Below are 23267 nucleotides of genomic sequence, written 5' to 3' on the forward strand. Positions count from 1 at the left end.
ACACACACACACACACACTTATTTTATTTTAAATCAAGCTTCTATACTGTTTCACAAGTCTCTCTTGTTAGAGTGCTGTAGAGACTCTGGATAGGTGTCCTCTTACCAGTTAAATTCTCTGTACACTCTCCATTTATACCTGCATACATGCAGAACCTAATCATGGTTGAATGGGACCCTAGTCAGGGTAATGAACTGGGCCCCCGACACTTGGCAGACATGATATCCCATTATTTGCCCTTGCCCCTGTTTTCCTCCTCATTTACCATAAAATGCCGTTCCAACCTGTCACTATGCATGCTGTTTTCTTTTTTTATTTCTGTAATGATCACAGATTTTTGGATTTTAAAATTTACTGCAAGAATTACTAAGAGTTGTTTGCTGAACAAAGCAAAACAGTCTCACGCTGAAAACAGACTTGGCATGAGTAACAGTAAACTTCTCTTCCCTTGATAGTAGTTCGATAACCTAGGCAAAATTCCCAGTAGCCCCAAAGCAGTGACTGGTTAAGCGACTTGCTCAAAGTCACACAGGGAGTAGTTAAATGAAGGTGAAAACAATCAAACCTTGCACCCTTGGAACAAGAAGAAACTGGTTAACAAGATGCAGCTTTATTCCTCTGTGCCACCTGCCAGACCAGAACTCAGTTTTATCAAAAATTCATTTGGCAACCTGTTAAAACTACAAGATGCATGCTGGGACTCCATCAGGTAGCATTTAGGAAAGCACTAATTAGAGTCAATGTGAAGGGTACAGGAATTCATACACAAATGTGCATTGCATTTGCTAATAACTTGGGACAGCCCACTAGTTGCAGGTGTCAATTTTGAGGGTCCCAGGAGCACTTTCTGGTGAAATGACTTGGCTAGAGTCATACAGTAGGCAAATGAAGATGGAGGAATCAAACCATATACTACAGAAAGAAGCAGCTCATTAACAGTTCAAAGCTTTACTCAGCATCAGCTCCCATGTTCACTGGGTCTGCAGTAAGTACCAGACAGACTGTTGTAGTTCTCATCCATGTACTTACAAAAAGATGGTTAATATTTTAACTATGAATACAATTTTTAATTAACATTAAACTCTTAGACTTCATGCTGTCCAGTTTATTCACAGCCAAATAATAAACACATTCTCAGCAGTCAAGAAAGCCAAACATCATACTGAAGGGTCATGGCGCATATGATGATGCTTCTCTTTACTACAGTCGATTCCTTCCTTCACACCGTAACTACTGTGGATTGCAGGAATCTTGTGTTTACATACACCTGCCTGCAGCTCTGATCTCTGCTAGAAGACCTTAGAAATCTCCTGTTGGTAATGCGCTTCTCTGAGAAGCTGATTGAAGCTCCAGGAGTTCTCTCTCTCTCTCTCTCTCATTGGTGAGACTGCCACACAGCCAAGTAGAATAGATAATCGGGTTTTTGTTTTTGTTTTCATGGCTAGGCTGGCTCTCTTCCAGCACTAATACCTGGACAACTGCCTAGGTTGCCTTTTTGCTGTATCCGGCCCCGCTTTCCTTTAGGTTGTCTACATACTGTTGTTTTTATATTCGTATTTTAACCAGTAGAACACAGAAAGGCATTTGTCTTTCAAGCTGCTGCAGTATTTTGTATCCTTCCCCAAGCCTGCTTGGTTTGTTTTTGCCACCATTGAGTGCTCACTGAATGCTACTTTCTTGATTTGCAAAGATTTAGTTGCAAGGTAGCTGATTACTTGTAGTGTTAATGCTCTTGTCAGTGATGTTGTTTAACACCTGGGTAATGGTACTGTTTCTTTAAATGTGTTTTGGGGGTTTTGGTGCACAAACATACTTGTAATTGTAGATGTTTTTCTTTATCCTTGATGTGCAACCCAGTATATGTCCTTCTATATCACTGTTGCAGTATTCTACATAGAAGGAATCTCACTTCCATTTTCCCTTCTCCTTAATCTGCTAGTGAGATGGTCATGCATACCTTGGATTTGCACAGACAGCTCTGATACTGTTTGGATAAAACTAGGATTATTTGCAAGTCTGATCAGCTTTTTGTTTCCTTTCATTCCAGCTCTTTGGGTTTTGTGGTTTCTAAGCAAACCATCTACTCCTGGATATCTAAGACCATTTCCTTTTGTTGTTCTCTTCATGGCAAATCTCTATCTACTTCTGTTACAGCTCATTCCACTAGGGCTGTTGCCTCCTCAGGTGCCGTGCTCAAGGAGTTTGGACACCCATTCCATCCTTGAAGCTACTACTTGTTCTTTCATTCATACCTTTACTAAGCATTATACATTGGATATGGTTTCTATAGCCAGAGCAGGTTTTGTTGAAACCATATTATGTGGGTTTGTTGAGGGCTATTCTCAACCTTCCACCTCCCATTCTGTTTCTTGAGCTTTTTTACTCCCTTTTATGTAAAATATTGCATCAGTGATATAGAGGGACATAGTTGTGTACAATCATACTATAACAGTAGATGCCCTTCTTTTCTCTGTTGCAGTATTTGCTCTCTCCCTCCAATCCCCTCTTATTTGCTCTGCATTTTTCCTTCTGGATGTGCATGGACCCCTTTGTCCTCTGGAGACTGCCCTCTTCTGGGGCAATTTAGTTCTGGATGGTTGTGTCCATATGTCCCTTTTATATACTACGTCCAGTGCAGGGAGCCTTTTAGGCTTTTGCATATTGGCCGAGCATCAGGCTGCCCTGGGCGGGAGATCCCTTCCATGTAGAATACTGTGACAGTGAAGAGAAGGACATCCACTGTTATGGTAAGATTTTACATAACTGCACTTTATTGCTGTTTTCCTGTTTAGTCCTGAAATAGTGGTCACAAATTTGGCTCTTGTATTGTCTAAGAATCATAGTCATATGATCTGATGTCTTTTCCATCTGGTTCAGCTTGTGGTTATTGGGTCTGACATATGTCTGATGCTGGCTTCCAAGACTTCAGCTTGAAGTGCTCTGCCTCTTCTACCCATCCCCCCCCCCCCGCTCCACTAGTTCTACCTCAAATCTAGGTTGCTACCAGTCTGGACATCAGCTCGGTCATCCACTCCATTCACTGTATCCTTTTCACCTGTACATACCTTTTTATTCTTAGTTGGTTAGTGTAATGTATGTAGTGTATTGATAGTTTTTTTTGAGTAGTTATTATTCATAGAGTAGGTTGTGTTTCCCATCTTTAGGGCTTGTGTTATGTTTTTATTTTTGTGTGTGTTAGGTAGGTGTCACAGTTTTTTATACCTTTATACATTATAAATCTTTCTCTTGTGGGCATGAGCTTCATTCCCAGGATGCTCATGGGCAATGTGTATATTACCTCGAGCTGCTTATCTAGAGTCACATTTTGCAATTTGTGAGGGCTTTAGCTCTCATGCTGTTAACAAGAGGAGGGTCAAACTTATGCTTAAGGGTCTTCTGTCTTTGGGGGAACTCTTTGTTAGCCTCCTCCAGCAAAGGGGACAAGTCAGGCCATAAGCAGGCTAAAGACTCCAAAGCTTCCAAGGGAGAGACAGTAAGCTGTCTGCCCTGGCTTTTCTATGATTGTGTCTGGCCCATTAGATCCTGATTGCCTTCGGGGCCATTATCTCAGAGTTAATCTCTTTCGGCTCCTCTGCCTTAGAGTCTGTTTCCTTTTGCTCCAGTCACTGGCAAGGCACTTTCTCTTACCATTAGATTACGGACTCCTTTTCTGGTTGGGGGGACTGCTTCACTTGGACCTTCTCAACTTGTTTTTTTTTCCCTGTTCTTATGATTTTTCATCCAAGTCCAACCTGTATTCGTCTCAGATCCAAGCTTCCCTTGCTCTGACCAATAGGTCAGATGAGTTGCCTGGCTGGCTATCTTCCAAGCTCCCCTCCCACCTTGGGGGCCTTCTCGATATGGTTATCTCGGTCTGTTGGCAGTTTGAAGACTTCAGAATTGGATCTTGATGTAGTCCTTCTTACAGGCATAGATGGAGTTGGACCTCATCCCTTTGACCTCGGGCCCTCACCCCAAAGCTTCATCTCATGTATATTGGTTTCCTCTCTTGGGCCATACAGCTCCAATATCTTCAGATCTGGTTGTCTTCTGTTCCTTAGGATTGGAGCAGATGGCCTGGCCAGTTTTGACTGCAATCCCTACCTTGGTTTCCTTGACTCCACGTGGTGGACCTTAGGGCCAACAGGTCGAGGCAGGATTCTGTGGGTCAGGTTTGATGATCCTAGTTTTGAGGTCATCCGTCCTGCTCAGAGCTTCTGCTCTAGACAGTTCAGCCCCTGTCTTGGTGTCAGGACAGGGCTGAATGACTCTGGATTCCAGTGTGTCCTTGGGGTCTGCTGGATCTGATTGGCTCACTTCTACCTGTGATTTGAGCATCATGGAAAGGATGTTCTCCCATCAGGAACCTGTGGCTGCTTCTCAGCTTGCTGCAGTGGTCTCCCGGCTACCCTACTAGTAGCACCCCTGCCCCACCCCCTGGGTTTCCTGGACAGAAAGTATCCATTAAGATGTGGTGTAAGAGGAAACTGCTGGACTTACCTGAGGAAGCCCTCACAGAGGAGACTGACCTTAAAAAAAGGAGAAGGCGCCTCACAAATCACCCCATGAAGATGCCTGTTTGTGATTTTTTGGAGCCCCTTCAGCAGTGTGTTGGCTAAACTGCTGAAGCACCATCTTTAGAGGAGTCTGTTTCTGGAGTCTTTCAGGGTAGACCCATCCACATCCTTGGTGGTTCCCACTCAGTATGCACATATTTACCTGGTATCCCAGAGGGTGTGGAAGGATCCCAGTACAGTGTGACTGATCTTCAAAAAGCCCAAGATCCTTCCCCCTCCTAAGGACTGGTAACACGGAAGTAATAGTCTTGTCATGAATGCTGTCATGGAGGTGGTGGCCACTAAGAAAGACATTTCAGAACATATTTCCTCATTCCATCCTCCAAATAGAGAGTCATGGGCCTTGGAACACTTCGGGAAGCTTGCTTACACCTTAGTCATCTTTCCACTGAAGACATTAAATTATTTAGTGCATTCAACTGGGCTTCCACTGGACATTGTATCAGAAGTCTCAAGAAGAGTAAAGAGACAGCAATCTCAAGACACTCAGAAGACTATGGTGACAGCTGGCTACCCACCATTCTAGTTCTAATGTGGCCATGCTTCTGCCTTCCAGTGCAGCTGATGGCACTTCCAAGGTGGCTGGCACCAACATCACTATGCATTGTCATGCTTGGATGAGATTGTGTGATTTTTGTGGACTGCTTTAAGGCATCATTTAATGTGCCATTTGATGGCTTCTCTATTTTTGGGCTGAAAGCCAAAGACATTTTGACCAGGAGTGAGCAAGATGGGAAGATGCTGTCTGCAGTTAGAGTTCATTTTGCTACCCCTCAACGGGTTTTTTTCTCAGAACCAGTAAGGCGAAATGCCTCTCGCTGTCCCTCTTTTTTTTTTTTTTTTTTTTTTTTAGGAAATCCTTCAGAGGGTTCCCTCTATAGTAGGGGGCAGCCACAATGGACGCTGCCCTTGTGACAGGGGTGGTTGGGGGTCGAATGGCTGTAGGTTGGAAAGCTTGGGAGGCCATCACCTCAGACGTATGGTTGTTGAGTCTCATATCTAGGGGTTATTCAATTTCATTTTTACATGTCCTCAATTTAACTCCCAAATGACTTCCAGATATTCTTCCCTGTCAGAAAAGAGCATCAGCAATCAAAATCTAGGAGCTGCTAGTGAGTTGAGTCATCCAAGAGGTTCCATCAGTGAAGATCCAGGGTCTACTCAAGATTCTTTTTAGTTCCAAAGAAGAACAAGGGCATCAGGCCAATTCTGGATTTGAGCAAGTTTAATCAGTTTCTGATGCAGACAAATTTCTTGTTGGTCATGGTGCAGTCCATTTTTACTTGTGTTGAAGAAGGATGACTGGATGTGTTTGATCAGTCTCACAGATGCCTACTGTCAAAGATTGTGAGGCAGCCCAAGACGTCTGCACTTTTGGCTGGGAACTGATCATTACTAGTTCAGAGCTCTGCTATTCGATCTCACCACAGCCCCCTGGATGTTCACAGTGTGTGGAAGTGGTAGCAGCCTGTTTCAGGTTACAGAGGTTCCATGTCTTTCCCTACCTAGATGATTGGCTCCTAACTGCCCCCATGAGAGCATCCCTAATCCGAGCCAGAGACCACTTACTCCAGCTGTGCAGTTCCTTAGGAATCACAGTCGACTACCAAAAGTTGAGTCTACATCCATTTCACTCCTTGGAGTTTATAGTTTGCCATTTGTAAACAGTATCCCAGATTGCCAAATTTCCAGAGTTTAGAATATTGAATCTTTGGGATATGGCAGGTTCCTTGATTACTTACAGAGAACCTCCAGCATATCTTATTCTCAGGCTCTTGGATCACATGGTGGCTGCCATTTATTTGGTTCCTTTGGTCAGGTATCACAAGAGGGCATTGCAGTACCCTCTGGTGGTACATTGGTTATACTTTACACATCCAGTGGACTTTCCAGTTTTTTTGACCAGTGTGTCCTGAGAAACACTGGTTAGAGTCTGCCTTGGAGCCCACAGAGAGTCCTTTTGTGTTCCCACCTCCACAGGTGACAGTCATGACAAATGCCTCTTCTGGGATGAGGGTGGGTTCTAGTAGCATTTTGATGAGAGGATTATCCAGGGGATCTGGTCTGTGACCAAGGCCAACCTGCACATCACTATCTTGGAGAGGAGTGGCCCTCCTTGCATTGCAGGCTTTTTGGGATGTTCTCCCAAAGAGTGTGATCTCTATCCAAACAATATGTCACTGGTCAAGTATCTGAACAAACAGTGAGCGGATCCGGTCTTACCCTCTTTATCGGGAAGCCATGAGGGTCTGGCAGTGGGTGATATCAACTCAGTGATTTCTGAATGCAGCATACATCACAGTGAAGTTCAGCATTTTAGTGGACAGTTTGATCAGGAACATTCTCCTTCCCCATGAGTTGTCTGTGAATCTAATGTTTGCTGGTCAGAGTTTTCAGTGCTGGGGCACTCTGTTGTGACCTGTTAACTTCCCCATCCAACACCATGTGTAACAGCTATTATGCCTTAATTCTTTCTCAGGGACAGTCACTCAGAGACGCTGTCATGTATGATTGGTCTCCCTGGTCTTTTTTATGCATATCCTCTAGCCCCAGTTTCTTCAGAAAGTTGTCCATTCAGAGTGACTGTAATCCTCATTGCTTCCTTTTGGCCTTGCCAGCTGTGATTTACTTTCCTTTGGCCTCTCCTGAGGTACCCTCCTTGGGTCTTGATTCTCATTCCAGATGTCATTTCTCATTCGGGGGGGTGGGGTGGATCTGGCCAGACTTCAAATGCCCAGATTAACTACTTGGTTTCTTCAATTTCCTTGATGGCCAAAGATCTGATGCTTTCTGACAGAGTTGTTCACATTTTAACTTCTTCCCAAAAGATGTCCACTCATAAGATGTATGCTGGCAAGTGGAAATGTTAAACTTGTGGGCCATCTCTCAGGGCTTGAATCCTTTTTCACCACCATTGGAGGCTGTCCTGGACTTGCTTGCATATTTGTTCAATTCTGGGTGTAGTTCAACTATTAAAGTGCAGTGGTAATTATGTCCAACTTTCACATTCATAGGGGTAATGTGCCATTGTCTGCCCTTAAGATCTCAAAGGACTTTCTCAAAGGAACTCTTTTACTTCATCTTCCTGTCTTGAGATCCTCTTCCAACTTGGAACTTGCCTTTTATTTTCCAGGTGCTTAACTGCACATCCATTTGAGCCCTCTGCTACTGTTGATTTGAAATTGTTATTGTGGAAGACTCTGTCCTTAGGTTCATAGGTAGGTACTATGCTATCAGCCCAAGGGCCTAAGTCAGCCTAGCCAGCAAGGTTCTCTGGCTTACGTCACCCAAGAAAGATAATTTCCTGTGCCCCTGTTGAGCAGAGCCACAGAAGTTATCCCCGGGGTGTACCTCCTATTTCCCATCCACTCAAGATTTTTCTTGAAGAATGCTAGTGAGGAACTTTGCTTGACATAGGTAGCTTGTTCCAGAGTATAGGAAGTCTCTGGGACAGGAATCTATCCCTCCAGCATGTCCTGTTTATTGTGGTGACAAGGTTTAGGTCCCTAGAGCATGTAGCTCAGAGGGATTGGGATTTCTTTAGGTGTAGCATGTACAACAGCTCTGGGTTTAACATAGCTTTATGTGTTAGGCAGAGATCTCCTCGGAGTAGGTGATATGCAATAGAGTAAAGCTGGAATTTTTTGAGACTGTCAGTGTAGGGCATCTGTTTGAGGCCAATAATCGTCTTTGTGAGGTACTTCTGTGGCCTTTCCAGCTGCTGCCTATGTCTTGTGAGGTACATTCCAAAAGGGGCATTGTACTCTATAATGGGTCTGAGTGCCAAGTAGAGGGGAACAATGACCTCTTTTTTTCTTGGATGAGAACCCTTTTGTGATGAGGTGTGCCACATAGAAGGATTTCCTGACTACTGTGGTGATGCGATTATCAAAGGAGAGACTACTGTCCACCTGGGTCCTAAGATCTCTTATCACACATTCAGCGTTAAGTAGACTGCCGTTTATGTGGTAGTTCATGGGTATAGAGTTTTTACCAAAGGGGATGACAATGCACTTTTTGGCATTTAGCTTGAGGCCATGCCTCTGACACCAGGCATCTGTTTCAGTGAGGCCTTTCTGTAGGATGTCCACATCATTTGGGGACTCAACTATGGCTCCTAGTTTGCAGTCATCTGCGAACTTCATTAGCCAGAGGCCTTCTGTGTTAGCCTGTACTTCAGTGAGGTAGGTATCAAAAAGGAGAGGTCCCAGGACTGAACCCTGTGGTACTCCACTTGTCACTGGTTTGAAGTCAGATTTTGCGTCTGCAACTTTTACAGTGCGGGTTCTGTCAGTGATCCAGTTGGCAACCCATCTTGTGACTTAGGGATTTATAGTTTAGTGAGTTTAGCTATAATTCCAGAATGGGGGATGGTGTTGAAAGCCTTGGCGAGGTCAAGATAGGCTGTGTGAACCACCTTACCCTCGTCTACGGCTTTGGTGACTGCCTCAAAGAAGCCTATCAGGTTCAGAAGGTGTGATCCGCCTTTCACAAACCTGAACTGGATGGGGTCCAAAGTTTGGACGTTACCAATGTCTTTGCTTATGAGTTCCATGATGATACGTTCCATGGCCTTGCAGACCAGGCTCATTTGGCTAATAGGGCGATAATTCCCAGGATCAGTGGTGGCTCACCCTTTGTGGAGTGTGATAACTGTTGCTGTGCGCCATACACTGGGCACAAAGTCTGACGTGAGACTGATTGAACATGGTGTTTAGGTGGGGAGCCAGTTCGTTCTGAAGTTCATGTAAACCACAGCCTGGGATGTTGTCTGGTCCCATGGATGCTCTGTTTTTGGTTTTAGGGAGTGCAGCTTTTACCTGCATAAATGTGATTACAGGGACTCTGCATTCTTCCTGTATAGATATGGGCCCTTTAGGGATTGAGATGGGGGTAAAGTTAGCACTGAACCTCTCTGCCAGGATGTTGGCAATATCAGTTGGTTCTGTAATTTTCATGCCATTGTGCTGTAACTCGGAGCAGATCTGGGTGTTGCCATTGAGATTCTTGACATAGCTATAGAATGCTTTTTGATTGCCCTTAGGATCATTTTGTTTTCGTAGCTAGGTTTGGAGGATCTCGACTTCTTACTGAGGCTGACCAGGGAGATCCTCCACTTATGGGATTTTACTCTCTTTTGCAACAGTTTCTTCCTTCTGTTGTAGAGTTTGTTTATAGCAGGGGACCACCAGGTTGGCTTCCTTTTTTTTGAAGGATAGCGTCTTGGTTCTATTTGGGATAGCACGATCCATGCACATATAGGGTGCATTTGTGTAGGATTCAGCAGTCGTAACTGTATTGTCCATCCTCATGGTTGTCATGAAGTTCTCCATTTCTGTCTTAAGAAGCATGAAGTTAGATTTGGAGAATTTTTTTACCGTGGTTTCCTTAATGGTAGGTGGGGGTGGGATATGGATATCTAAGGTGATTAGCTTGTGGTCTGATCAAACGAGGAGTTGACTTCAGGTGTGGAACACTGGTTACTCATGATGGTAATGACTAGGTCTAGGATATTGCCCTTGGTGGGGGTGTGGATAAGTTGATCCAGGGCATTGGAATTTATGAATTCCAGAATGCGCTGAGCGAAGGAGTTGGTACATATGAGTGGTTTTCCCAGTTAATGGTGGGGTAGTTCACCCATTATTAGGGTGTTTGGTTAACCCTAATATTTTCCAGTATATCAAGAAAAGAGGAATGGGAATCTTGGAGCATGGTGGGGGATCTGTAGCAAGCTACAATTTGGATTGCAGTTTTGCCCAGAGTTAGTTGTACTTGGATAACCACGAATGCATTATGCTGTGCAACTAGCTTGGAGGTGTGGATGTCCTTAATGAATATGGACACACCTCCGCCTTTGCTGTTCTGGTCCAGGTTAGATAGCGAAGTGTGGTATGAGTTATAGCCTGGTAATGCAAGCGTGCTCTCTAGAGCCTTGAACCAGGCCTCAGTCACTGCACAGATGTTAGTGTTCTCCATTTTAAAGATTGCCTTCAGTGAGTGCATTTTGAGATTTAGACTTCTAGCATTACCCTCAGTTTTTGCTTGCCTGTTCCTGTTACAGTAGTGAATTTGTCATTTGAACCTTGCATAAAAAAGGCACTATAGGGGCAGCAAGACCCTTAGGAAGTATCTGGAATCCCAGGGGCAACAGGTGCAAGCCATCTCTGGCAAAGCATCGTGGTCTGTCAACCATATCGTCCCAGGCAGACAGATACTAGATCCCCTTAGAATGACACCAGAAGCTTAGCCAAATGTTGAAGTCAATCATTTTGTCCTTGTACTTGCGGTATCATTCTGGGCGATGGCAGGATGCTGCTCAGGGCTAGGGTCATACCTGCCTGGGCTACAAGATCGGAGAGATCTTCCATGTCTCTTTTCATGTAGTCCAGGGAGGTACATCTCAGGTTGTTCACACCAACATGGACAATGACAAGAGTCATATTTGTAGTTGTTGTGGAGTGACCTGAGTGCCTGGGTTATGTGGCAGATCCTTTCACCGACAGGCAGCTGACAGTAACCTTCTCCTTGTTTAACCTGGTGAGTGGGGCATTGGTGTGCCTGACTATAGAGTCACCTATGACTAGTGTGTTGGGTACATTGGTTTACCTTATGGGCTGTGGTTTATTGGCACACTGAGTGTGTGGGCTGTGTGTCATTTGGGTTGTGTTGGGGGGGTGGAGGTTGCTTGCATTTCTGCTTTGGAGGTCTCTGTTGCTTGAGCAGATTATTATTGAGAGCCACTGTGAATGTTTCTGTTTGTGTGTGGATTTTGGTGGTGTAGGTTTAGTGGGACTGTGTGATGAATGTGGTGTGGTGCAAGTGTTTACCTTCTCCTCTTGACTGTCAAGTTCAGTCTTGGTTAAAGAGAGCTTTACCTCCAGTTTGGCTAGATAAGTGCATATCTCACAGGTTGTTGTGTTGGGTGGTAGGAGGAGAGGGTTGTCTGTGTACATGAGGCAATTGCTACATTGCCCCAAGATGCCCAGATTCATCAGATAGACAGGAGAGAACACTGGGAGCTGACCCTTGGACATGCCTGAATAAAAAACTACTTTCCTCTAGACAAGTGAGGAAGGTGAGTATAAGAGCTGTTTTTCTCTAAGCAAGTGAGGAAAGTAAGTACAAAAACCGTTTTGCTCTAGGTAACGAGGAAGGTTGAGTGATGTAGTAATTTGTAGCTTATTTAGTGCTAGCAACAAGTTCTGAACAAGTACTGAGCACAAATAAGCAAATTCAAGTGCTAAAACTAAGAATTTGTACCTGGATCTTGTGGTAGATAGGCTACCTAGTGCTTACCATTCCCACTGATAAGCTAGAAGGCTTCCTTCCAACACAGAAATGTTTGGGGGGCTCAGAAGCTTACAAATAGTCCTGGATACAGCAAATCTGTATCTGGACTAGACTATTTACAGGAAAGGCAGGAAACAAGCTTAAAATTTTTTTTTTTGGAAAGTGGAAAGGGAGAAAGGAGAAACAGAAAATAATTCAAAATTAAGGACCTAAGTGGCTTGCCTTTCAGAAATGTTCTCTCTGTATTAGGTCGAATGAGCTAGTGACACTAGACTGGAATAGAGTGGGATAGAGCTGAACAGATGGGACTGGTAGGAGTGTCTGAAGTCAAAATATGATCTCACTGTACTCTGCTGACTGAGCAAATGAGATAGACCCAGGAGGAGTGTTCAAACACAAATTTACAGAAGGGGTGGGCAATTCCAAAGCCACTAAGCTTAATACCAGAACAAGAACAGGGAGGGTGGACAAGAAACTAGCTGCAGAGACAGACTGCAGTATTCTATGAAACAATTAAATAGAAAAATAAATAACTACAGAGAGGCGCAGACCACAGTATTCAATGAAATAATTAAATACACAGAAAAATAAAATGCAGTACAATCTATAACACTGCAAGTTTGTACTTAACTCGTCTAGTAATGCTGTTGATTGTAGGTATGTAGCAGAAGCCAAACAACTTGGATATTGAGTCCTTGGCCATTACTTCTGCCAAACATGTCAGAGTTGCAGGCCTTCTCTTCTGTCCCTCCTTATTTGGTCTTTGATCACGACAGTGTGTTCCTTAGACCAGGTCCTGCTTTTCTGCCTAAGGTGGTGTCCAAGAATAATTTGAGCCAGTCCATTCATCAGCCATTTTTTTTTCTTGATTTTCATAACAGGAGTGAATATCTACTGCATTGCCTTGATGTCCAGAGGCAACTGAGGTTTATTTTGGACAAGACAAAGTCCTTTAGAAAATCTAATCACTTGTCTCATCCTCTAAGTTTTGGTTGGGTTCTCTTGTATCTAAGTTTACTCTGTTCAAATGGTTTTCTGATTGTATTTCCTTCGGGTTCTAGGTCTTGAGCTTCATTTGGTACCACTGTATTGCACAACATCCTTCCATGAGACTGCTCTTGGGTGTTACATGGCTGGGGACTCTGTTCCACAAGTTGAAGTCCAACTGAAAAGACATCAGATACAAGTTATGTACTCACTATAACCAATATATCTGTGTTTTCTGTTTTCATTTGGTTCAACCTCACCCCACCACCTGCCCTCATCTTTTTGACTATTTTATTCCAGAGATGACTAACTGGGAAGACCATTTCCCTTCTTTTCTTGGAGTCCTTGTCTTTTTGGCTTTTCTCCCTTTGTGGGCCATATCTGAAAGTTTAAGAAGAAAGAGGGAGCAAACTAGATCTGAGGCAGCTGTAGTAAAGTAGGGGGGTTGTGGGCAGAGGAAGCAGAGTTGGTCGAGCTGAAATCTTGGCAGTTGGTCAGCATGGGATCAGTGTCTGATCCAATAACCATAGGTTGAACCAGATGGAAACAAGTCAACATAGATCTATTATGTTGGGTACATAACTTTTGTTTCCTGTGGGTAAGTAATTCGCATTACCCCCCCCCCTTCTTTGAGTATAAATAACGGTTGGAATATGTTGTTCTTAACACTTGGAATATGTTCTTAATCTGCTTTTATATTTTTTGTTGGTTAAAGCAGTAGCATGTCCACTTTTTGTAAGTTGTGTATGCTGTCTGTTCTTTAAATAAAATATTTTATTTATGTTTTCTTTATGCTAGAGCTTGCATAGATACAACTGAGAGTGGTGAACTTGCCAACTGTAATGTGTTGAGGAGCTTTAAGGAGGCACGTGAATTTGCATCATTGGGCACATCAGAGATGCTGAATTACTCCATTAACATTTATGATGATGGCAACTTACTATGCATCGTGACTAGTGGAGGTGAGACTGGAATTCTGTGGAACTAATGACCAAATTAAAAAAGTACTAAAACTGTGATGCAGTTTTTCCTTTGTGACAGAAATAAATATGGTTTGTATTTTACTTCCCAACTCTGTTTGTAGGTTTGAGGTCTCTATTACGACTTTGTCCATTTTTTTTAATGCTGATTTGGGCTTAGAGGCAACAGCTTATTGCTTGATTTTTTTTGTGTACTCTGCCTAAATTATTTCAGTCATTTTACACATTTTAGTGAAATGGCTGAAGTTTGCCCAACAAGCATGCTGATAGCATAACATAGTACATATTTTAGTGAAGCACTTTCATTTTGCCCAACAAACATTCTATAGTAGTAGTTTAAAGTCATGTCTTGTAATGACAGCATGGCATGATTCTTTTTCCATTTTATCAAACATTGTGCAGGTCATTTGAGAGTGATTTTATGCACCCTGTAACACAGCGGTCTCCAACCTTTTTTTCACCAAGGACCGGTTTCATGGAAGACAATTTTCCACAGACCGGCCATTGCACGGGCATAAAAATAAAGCATGAATACAGAATCAGTGGGAGCCCTGGGCTTGTTTCCCTGTAATGAGACAGTCCCATCTAGGAGTGATGGGAGACAGTGACACCCAAAGTGTGTTCCTTATGTCCAGTCTACTCCGTAATTTTATTTTGGTTGCTGTCATTTTAGAAAACCCTGCTTCACAAAAATAGGAGGTTGGAAATGGAAGCAGGGTTTTCAGTGCTTGTTCTTCTTTCTAAGTTTATAAAAGCAATATTTAAATCTGTCCGTATTATTTGCGGCTCTGTCCAGATTTATTGTTCAATAGGTTGAGATGTATAGATGAGAGGTACGCAAACTTAATGGAAACCTTTTTCTGAATCTATCAACTTTGTAAGTTTATAAAAGCAATATGTAAAATCTGTCCATATTATATGTGGCTCTGTCATACCTCTTGATTGTCCAGATTTTTGCAGAACGTCCAGATTTTTGCCTTATATTTTTGGTCTGTTCCTCATAAAATCTGTGTTTTTCTGGATTTTTGTGGCAATTAAGTGAGGACTGAATTCATTGTATAATGACAAGCATTTGAGTTTCAGACTTAATATCCTTCAGAAAATGCATGGTAACACAAAACCTTGATTTCTATCAACTTTCTAAGTTTATAAGAGAAGTATTTAAAATTTGCTCCTATTTTTTTGGCTTCGTTCCCCCTGTTATTTGTGCTCGGAGGTTGAGAGTGCTCTGTGCAGAGTTACCGTGCGAGAAGTTGAGAGGTATGCAAACCTCTTAATTGATCCTGCTGCTGTTGCCAGGGATCGCTCTCACTCTCCTCTCTCTCTGCATCACACACACACACACACACACACACACACACACACACATACGCACACACACAGTCTTTTCTGCTTTCATGCAGGCATTCTCACACATGCAGACAGAAACATGCATGCACACACTTTTTTCCATTTCATTTATTTTTGTTTTACATCCACAAAACAGCAAACGTGCTGCTTAGCGAGTGTAAAATAACTGCTCCATTGATCTCACTGTTCACTCTCTCATACACACATACACAGTCTCCTCTGCTTTCTCACACACACACACACACACACACACACACACACACACACACACACACACACACACACACACTCTGCTTTCATGCACCCATTCACTCACACAAGTTCGCTCTCACTCTGTCTCGATCTGTCACACACAGACTCCTTTGCATTCGTGCACACTCTCACTCACTCTCTCTTGATCTCACTCGCACGCAATCTTCCCTGCTTTCATACACGCATTCACTCACACATGCGGACAGAAAACTAAACAGACACACATACTTTTTTGTTTTCACTCCCTTCCTAAAAGTTTCTGTGCAGCCTGGTACTAAATGATCTGTGGCCTGGTATTTGGGGACCGCTGCTGTAATGTATTGGCATCTGTTGAGGATTATTTCCTCTGCACTGCATCCATTGGGTACCGTATTAGGCTCTATTTCCCCTGTTGCTGTGATTTAGATTAAGGTTGTGATTGGAAAATGAACAAATGTCTTTTAGTTGACTAGAGAATTTGTAAGCTGATAACTTAGAGGTAGCAGTTGGTGGAAAAAATTGTAATACGAGAGCCTTTTGGCTGTTCAGTACTGGAAAAAAGGTTTTAATGCATCTTCTAGTGATCACACTGGAACCAGTCTTGTATTAAAGGGGGCAGTTACTCATATTGGATCCTTTGTTGAGTAGTGGTCTTGTGTGCAAGGTGGCTGGGAGTACAAGTAATAATAGATTACAGTTGCATTGTTTCCCCCTAAGGATTCCTGTTGAGTTGTGGTAAGGGCCATCTCCCTTCTTATATTTGTGAAAATATACACACTTGTGAATGGTGAGATAGCCTATGCTTGTCCTTGATGAAGAGATGATGATAAAGAGTGTATAGCATAAATAAAATTTCTGCCCTTCTCCTGCCTGTATAGTAACATTGTTGAGGACCCTACCACCAATCTGTCATCATTCCTTTCTAAGGGAGATTAATGGGGACAAATAAGCAGGTTGAAGATGTAGATTTTTTTTTGGGGGGGGGGGTGGACTGAAGCCTGGTATCAGCAAGTGGAGAGAAGGAAAGCAAGTCTAAAGCTCTCTGATAGAGAGAAGGCTTATCATGTTAGTGGATGATACCAACAGTGTGGTGGTCAGAGAAGGAAGATCCAGCCTTTAACATAACCCAGCATTACTCACGCCCAGTCATGGGTTATTCTTAAACAATGCCATTATTAAAATAAGTTGCCTTTGAAGTAATGGCATTGTATCTGTAAACTTATTCTTTAAAACACATTAAAATAGAGCCAGTAGCATTAGCTGTCCTGCCTCAATCTGTATTAATAGGTCAGTCCAGGAATCCCATGTTCCCTCTCTGTCTCTGGAAAAAAATGCTCATTATCCCTTTACACAAAGGAGGAAATTCAACAAACATCACTAAGTTTAGACTATAGCAGTCTTATCTCCCCTCGCTAAAATACTTGAAAAATGTATTAAAGAAACAGTGCTAAACCATTTCTTGGAGGAAGAACTCTTATCCCCACACAACATTGCTTCCAACACTTCTGTAGTACTAACACTGCACTCTTAACCTGTATAGAAACTGTCATTAAAGCTACAGATAACAGTAAACTAGTTTACTTCTTCTTTCTAGACCTGTCTAAAGCCTTCAACAAAATTTGTCACAGCAAACATCTACTTCAGATGTTCTTACTGATCTGCCTCAGCCCACCCATTTATGGTTCAAGATCTACTTTTCCAGTAGGTATCCGTCAGTAGAACTGAGCCCCACCCTCTCTCCATACTTTCCATTCACCACCAGTGCTCTATCCTTGGCACCTCCTCTTTAACAGCAACACCCTCCACACATCCACAAAACAAGCCTTCCTAATACAGTACACTGATGACTCCACACTCGTATGCACATCAGACAACCTGGTACATTTTAAAAAAATTATTCGGGGAAAGTGTGCAACAGCCACTGAGGCAGGACTTTGTAACTAACATCTAATGCTCGACCCCCCACCCCCCTAAAAAGCTTTTTCCCCCCAAATCCCTCTTTCATGGATAAAAAAAAACTAAATTTAAAAGACATTTTGTTAATAATATGATAATTGAAGTCACTTCCAATAGCATATTATAAGTGGATGATGATCTTAACCTGCATATACAAAGTTGCATAAAAAATCACCAAAATTAGGAATGCTTTTTAGAGCAAAAAAACTTTCTCACCAATGCAACTAAAACTGCACTTGCCACTGTTTACCTCCTTTCCTCATTACTTTACAGTGTTCCCATCCTTATTGGCCTTCAAATAGCACAAAGAACAAAACTTGAAGAATGTTATAATAAAGTGGCTAAGTTTGTATCCAATACCCATTTCAGAAACCAATCTTGTATAGTGCTAAAAAGCTTAAATTGGTTAGAACTACCTTAAATTATTGTCATACAAGTTGCATCTATTTTTAACCAATGTTTTCACATTATCTAATTTAGTATAATTATGTAACTATAGATGTTTTTATATTTGTGAGGCCTATAAATTTTCTCCCTGGGCCTCCGTTGAAATTTTAGGTGCATACCCAGTCAGACTGTCCAGTAATCAATTGTCAGGAATAATAAAATACAATGCATTTCGGTTTTTCATTTCCAAAGCCTTCTAGATCTGCGCACAGCTTCCTAATGCCTTGCACATGTATAGGATATGCATGTGCCTATGCTTGCACATTAAATTAGGGTGAGTGCAGTTTGTGTCAATTTTGATGTTTTTCATAAGATTGCTGTTGCAGTATTCCTCTCAAACTGGACTTATCCACTAGGATACATGTGCATACTGACAGTTTATGAAGCTTGGGCTCCTTCTTCACACACTGTACATCCTGCTTCTGCATGAGTAGATATGCTAGTATAAGAGGGACATCTAGGCACCCCACAAACTCCTCTAATCATCCATTTCATTGATCTTCTTCAGTGCTGAGATGTGCAGGTAGAGAAGTAGTGTTGGAACACTTTCCCTTTTCCATATTTTTTTTAATAAGAAAATTTCTTTAATGCTGTCAGAAAAAAAAGAAAGTAAGTGTGACTGTGGACATTAGTATTCCTTACAAGGACTCCTACTTGAGTTACTTGTTTTGTCTTGAGAGCTGAGCATGATGTCAGTCTTCATCCTATTTGTCCAGGCATTTGCCCACTAAAACTATCTGAAGTACACTTAATACCTTAAGACTTGGAGAACAAATGCGTCTAGACATTAGCTCATGCTACCATGATATTGTCCAATTTATCCTCCAATGTTCCACCCTCAGTTGAAATGCAAATGTAGCAGGTCAGTGCTTGCCAGTAGCCAGATGTCCATTTCTCATTCAGTCTGAGATGGCCAAATCCACTGAGGCACCTTTGCAGCAACCAGGCCATCCATCTTTCACCATGTTCTTCTAGTGTTGCCTCTTTAGTGGCCATTATGGCTAACCAGTCCAGCACATCTGACAAAGGGAAAGGAAACCTAAGTTAACTTTAACTGAGGGAAGAGGGGGGAATTCATCAGCTCCTTGTTCATGAAGACATCCATAGCTCCTTAATGGAAGCTCACCGTTCCACTTCCATCCATAGGGCCAGACTTCTGGATGCTTCACATAAGCATACTCAAAAAAAAAAAAAAAAACTGTTTTAACATGACTGTTTAAAATTTAGATCACTGTAAAGCTGTATTGGTTATACTCTACTGGGAGAAAAGCCACCAGCCAGCTTTCAAAGTTTCAGGGCACCTTAGCCACTGAGGTTCTTGAGAAGAGCTGTGCTAAAGCAGTAGTTAGGGCACCAAAAACTTCACAGCTTTCTTGTTGCTGAAGTACACTCCCTGTGTGGGTTTTGTAGAACTGATGGCTGGCTTGCAACCCTTCAAAGCTGGGCACATGGGTATCCTTCTGTGGAAAACCTTCTACTGCATCATTTATCTGAGGAAAAGCATTTTTTCTGAAAGTGTATATGTTATGTTAGAAAAGTTTTGTTTTAGACTATCCTGCCTGGTTAACAGAGTTGTACTTGGGGAAGGTTTGTGTAAAAAAAATATCTTTTCTTTATTTTTTTTCTACATTTCAATTTAGAATACTATCTGAGGGGAAGAATATTGTATTTTTGGTGACTGTCACTGAAAATTTTCCACAAAAATTAACTTTTCCCTCGGGTTTATCTACTCTCACAGGCTATTACCCACCTTTTAGGCTTCTTTTTCATCTTAACAATGGAGCAATTGTCTGTCTTCTGAGTTCTTTCTTCCTTCCATCTACAAGTAAAGAAAAAAATCTGCAGAGTCTTTGGGAGTCTAGATTCCTCACTGCCTCAGCTGCTAATTGGTATGTCTGCAGTGACCGGACTGCTCATCATTGACTCTACCTCTTTGGTGTAACTCCTCGGTAAACCACTAAGAACCATTGCATGTGTGCTCTGCAGCTGTAGGGTTGCCCTCACTGGGCAAGGGCAAACCACTCTTGTTGGTTTTGAGGAATGGAGCAGGTGACGTCTTAATGTGCCTAATTCTTGGACTAGTGCCCCTGACTTTGGTCAGAACGTTTCCAGGAAAAGAAGGAAAAAGTTAACATCCTGTTTCTTTAAGTATGGACAGGGAAGACTTTTTTGGGGCTTTGCCAAGGGGATATTACCTGATTTATGTCTTGAATTCTGTTTCTTCATTCACTTCAGATAGGAAAAGAAAAAGATTTCCTACACATTCTAACACTAATCCCTTCCATTCCCTGCTCTGCTGAACGGAAAAGTGTTTTCTTCAGCGAGTTCTCCACTGATTCTGAGGAAAGTATTTCTTCAGATTTCTGTCTAGAAGCTTTGTCTTTTTCTAATACTGTTGCCAAAATAAAATATTTGTTTTAGTGGAAACAGAATGAAATCCCAAATCTCTCAGCAAAATTGATTTCTTACAACTGAATTTTCCTCAGTCTGCAGCTGTCCATCCTGTTTTTTTTTTCTTTATCAGATTTAGAGGATATTTTCTTAACAGCTTGCAGTATTCCTAACAAGTCATCATCCTCTGCTCCCAAAAAGTCTGTTACATTAAAGTGCCTCAGACACTTATTTGTTTTCTAATCCTAAATCAAATCCAGCAGTAATTTCCTTATTGCAGTCACCTACTGCTGACCATATTGTGAATCCTAACCTCATTGCCTCTGACAAGGATGATTTTTGATCAGTTTGTGAAGAAAATGTATTCTTCTCCTACTTTAACTTTCAGAATTCTGAACTTTAAGTTCATATTTTAAAATTTCTACTGGTTTTCTCTGAAAACGAGAAAGTTCATTCTTAACCTTCCTTCTTCAGAGGATAATGTTTCATTAAATTCCTTAATTATGTCCATTTCTCAGATAGCCAAACATGCTTTAAAATGTTTTTATGATTCTGCAAATGCTGTCATGAGCTACTGCTTTTGGTTCAGCTATGAGATTTGCTTGGTTACTTTCTAAAAACTTACCACAAGATATTAAAGTTGAGATTCTGTTTGGCTCTGCTGCTGCTCCTAAAAAAGATTATAAAATGATTTTATGAAGAGGTTACCAAGGTCTTTCACCCCTCATTTTCTAACTTCCTTCTTGTCCAGGGCCCTTTTTATGAAGTAAAACAGTATCAGCAAACATCAAGCAAATTAAAAATTTGAAAAGCAGCAGCAGGGAAGCTCAAAGAAGAAAGGGGGAGACTTCAAAAATAAGGTCAGTGCAAAAAGTCAGCATGACTACTTACCCATTCAAGCTTCCCCCCACCACCTCGGCAATCATTTAAATCTATCCCCTCAAGCTAGGCCTTCATCTTCCCCAGTGGCATCAGATTATCTCAGATAAATGGGTTGTGACAATTCATACAACAGAAGTATAGACAGCAGTCCCCCTTCCAGGGGATTCCTCCTTGTATTGTAATCCAAGTATTCCTGTTTCCTTCAGTTTTAGAGCACATGTTTTCTTTTGGGGTCATAGAACAGGTGCCCTCAGATGAAGTAGGACACTTTTTTTTTTTTTTTACAAGATCATTCTGGTGCCAAAGAAAGAAGGAACTTGCAGACCAGTTCTAGACCTCTCCTATCTCGATCTCAGTCAAGGTCCCAAAGTTCAAAATGTTATCCCTCCAAACCTTGTTACCCTTCAATTTAATTGTAACATTAGACTTAAAGATGCTTATCACATACCAATTTGCAAAGAATTCAGTTGTTTCTTATGTTTTTCTGTGTCTGAATTACATTATCAGTTTTCTGTTTTACCCTTTGGTCGTTTCTGCTGCACCAAAGGTGTTTTACAAAACGTTTGGCTCCATTAATTGCTTACTGCAGACTTCAAGGCATTCATATCTTTCCATATTTGGACAGTTGTCTTTAATTTTGTCGACTATTTTTTCCAACTGTTATGGCTCGCTCATGTATGAAGAAGCTCCTACTCAATTTGAAATTTGCAGTGAACTTAACAGAAATCATCTTTCTTCCTTTCTTACAGAATAGTTTCTCTGGGATATCTTCGTTATACTTGTGTAGAAAGAGCTTTTCTTCCACTAGACAAAGTAGAGCTGTACAAAGAATTCGTAAGCTTTTAGAGATGATCTCTGACATCTGCCATGGAATTTCTTATAATATCTGGGTTCATGGCCTCTGTGATTATTGTGATTCCCTTGGTGAGCCTACATATGAGAAAAGTTCAGTGGTACCTCAGGTCATTCTGGTTTCAGCATCAACACACTTTATCATTCAGGATTCCAGTGCTGCAGTTTGAGAAGGTGGGGTATGTGGACTAGTTCTGTCTTAACCCAGGTCTCCCCTTCTTCTGCCTTCACTTCATTCAGTCACAGTAGATGCCTTAGACCTTACTTGGAGGGCTGTATCGAAGGTGGGGGTGAATGTGCAAGGCCTGTGGGCAGACAAAAACATGTAAATGTTAAAGAGAATGCTGCCAGTAACCAATGTTTTAAAAACCTTAAATCATCTTCGGGCCCCAGGATCTCTGCAAGTTATCAAAGACAATACCACAGTGATGTGGTATACAAACAAATAAGGGGGTACTGGATCTTACCATCTTTGTAGACTTGCTATGATTGCTTAGGAGGTAGCACCTCAGCTCATTTTGACTCTTTGGGCTTCATGCATTCTGATGCATAAACAAAACATTGTTTATGAACATGAATGTGCAAAACATTATAACAAATAAATTGAGCAGGACTAGGACAGTCTTTCACAAATGGAAACTACACCCAGGGCTCTTCCTGGAATTGAATTTGCTGTGGAGAATACTTCAAATACATGTTTGCCTCCTTTCAAAACAGAAAGTTAAAGAAATTCTACTCCAGCATTCTTTGAAAACAGACTTGGATGAGAATTGCTTTCTATTTCCCATGGGAGGGAATATTCTTATATGCTTTTCCAACCATTCCACTGATACCCAGGGTTGTTAAGATCCAGAAGGACTTTCCAGTGGTAGTGGTGGTGACTCCTCCATTTTGGCCCAGACAACAGTGGTTCTCCCTTCTTTTGAAAATAGCCAAGGGCAATTACCATGGGCATCTCCACAGACAAGATTCATTTACCCAAGACAGGGGTCATTTGACAGATCATAACCTGAAAACATTTCACTTGACTTCCTGGATGATACGAGTTTTGATAACTAGGGACCTTTTTTGTGAGGATGGTGCAGCAGATACTAAAGGAGGCTAACAAACTCCTACTAGGAAATCATATTTATGTAAGTAGAAGAGATTTTATAGTTGACAGACTGATATAAAACCCTGCTGACTTGACAGGAAAGAGGAGGGTCTAATGGCAGACAAGCTGAAATCACTGAAAGATGAAGGTCGCAGAGACTTCCCTTACTATGAAACAGGGTCCCGATCTACATAAGACAGAGCCCCTCACTATCACTCTTCAAGAGGAAC

The 23267-nt window shown here is 41.9% G+C and overlaps 1 protein-coding gene across 2 annotated transcripts in view; it reads left to right on the forward strand.

The window, feature by feature from the left end:
* The window catches only part of TPP2 (tripeptidyl peptidase 2), a 2672548-nt gene that overhangs the window by 390970 nt on the left and 2258311 nt on the right, over positions 1-23267 (forward strand). For both annotated transcript variants that reach the window (XM_044071246.1, XM_044071247.1), the window contains exon 6: positions 13654-13817. In XM_044071246.1, the coding sequence (XP_043927181.1) occupies positions 13654-13817 (164 nt within the window). The remainder of the gene's footprint in view (positions 1-13653; positions 13818-23267) is intronic.

Source organism: Protopterus annectens, chromosome 5.part0 (genome assembly GCF_019279795.1).
Source record: "Protopterus annectens isolate FY-2018-M chromosome 5.part0, PAN1.0, whole genome shotgun sequence".
Classification (NCBI taxonomy): domain Eukaryota; kingdom Metazoa; phylum Chordata; order Ceratodontiformes; family Protopteridae; genus Protopterus; species Protopterus annectens.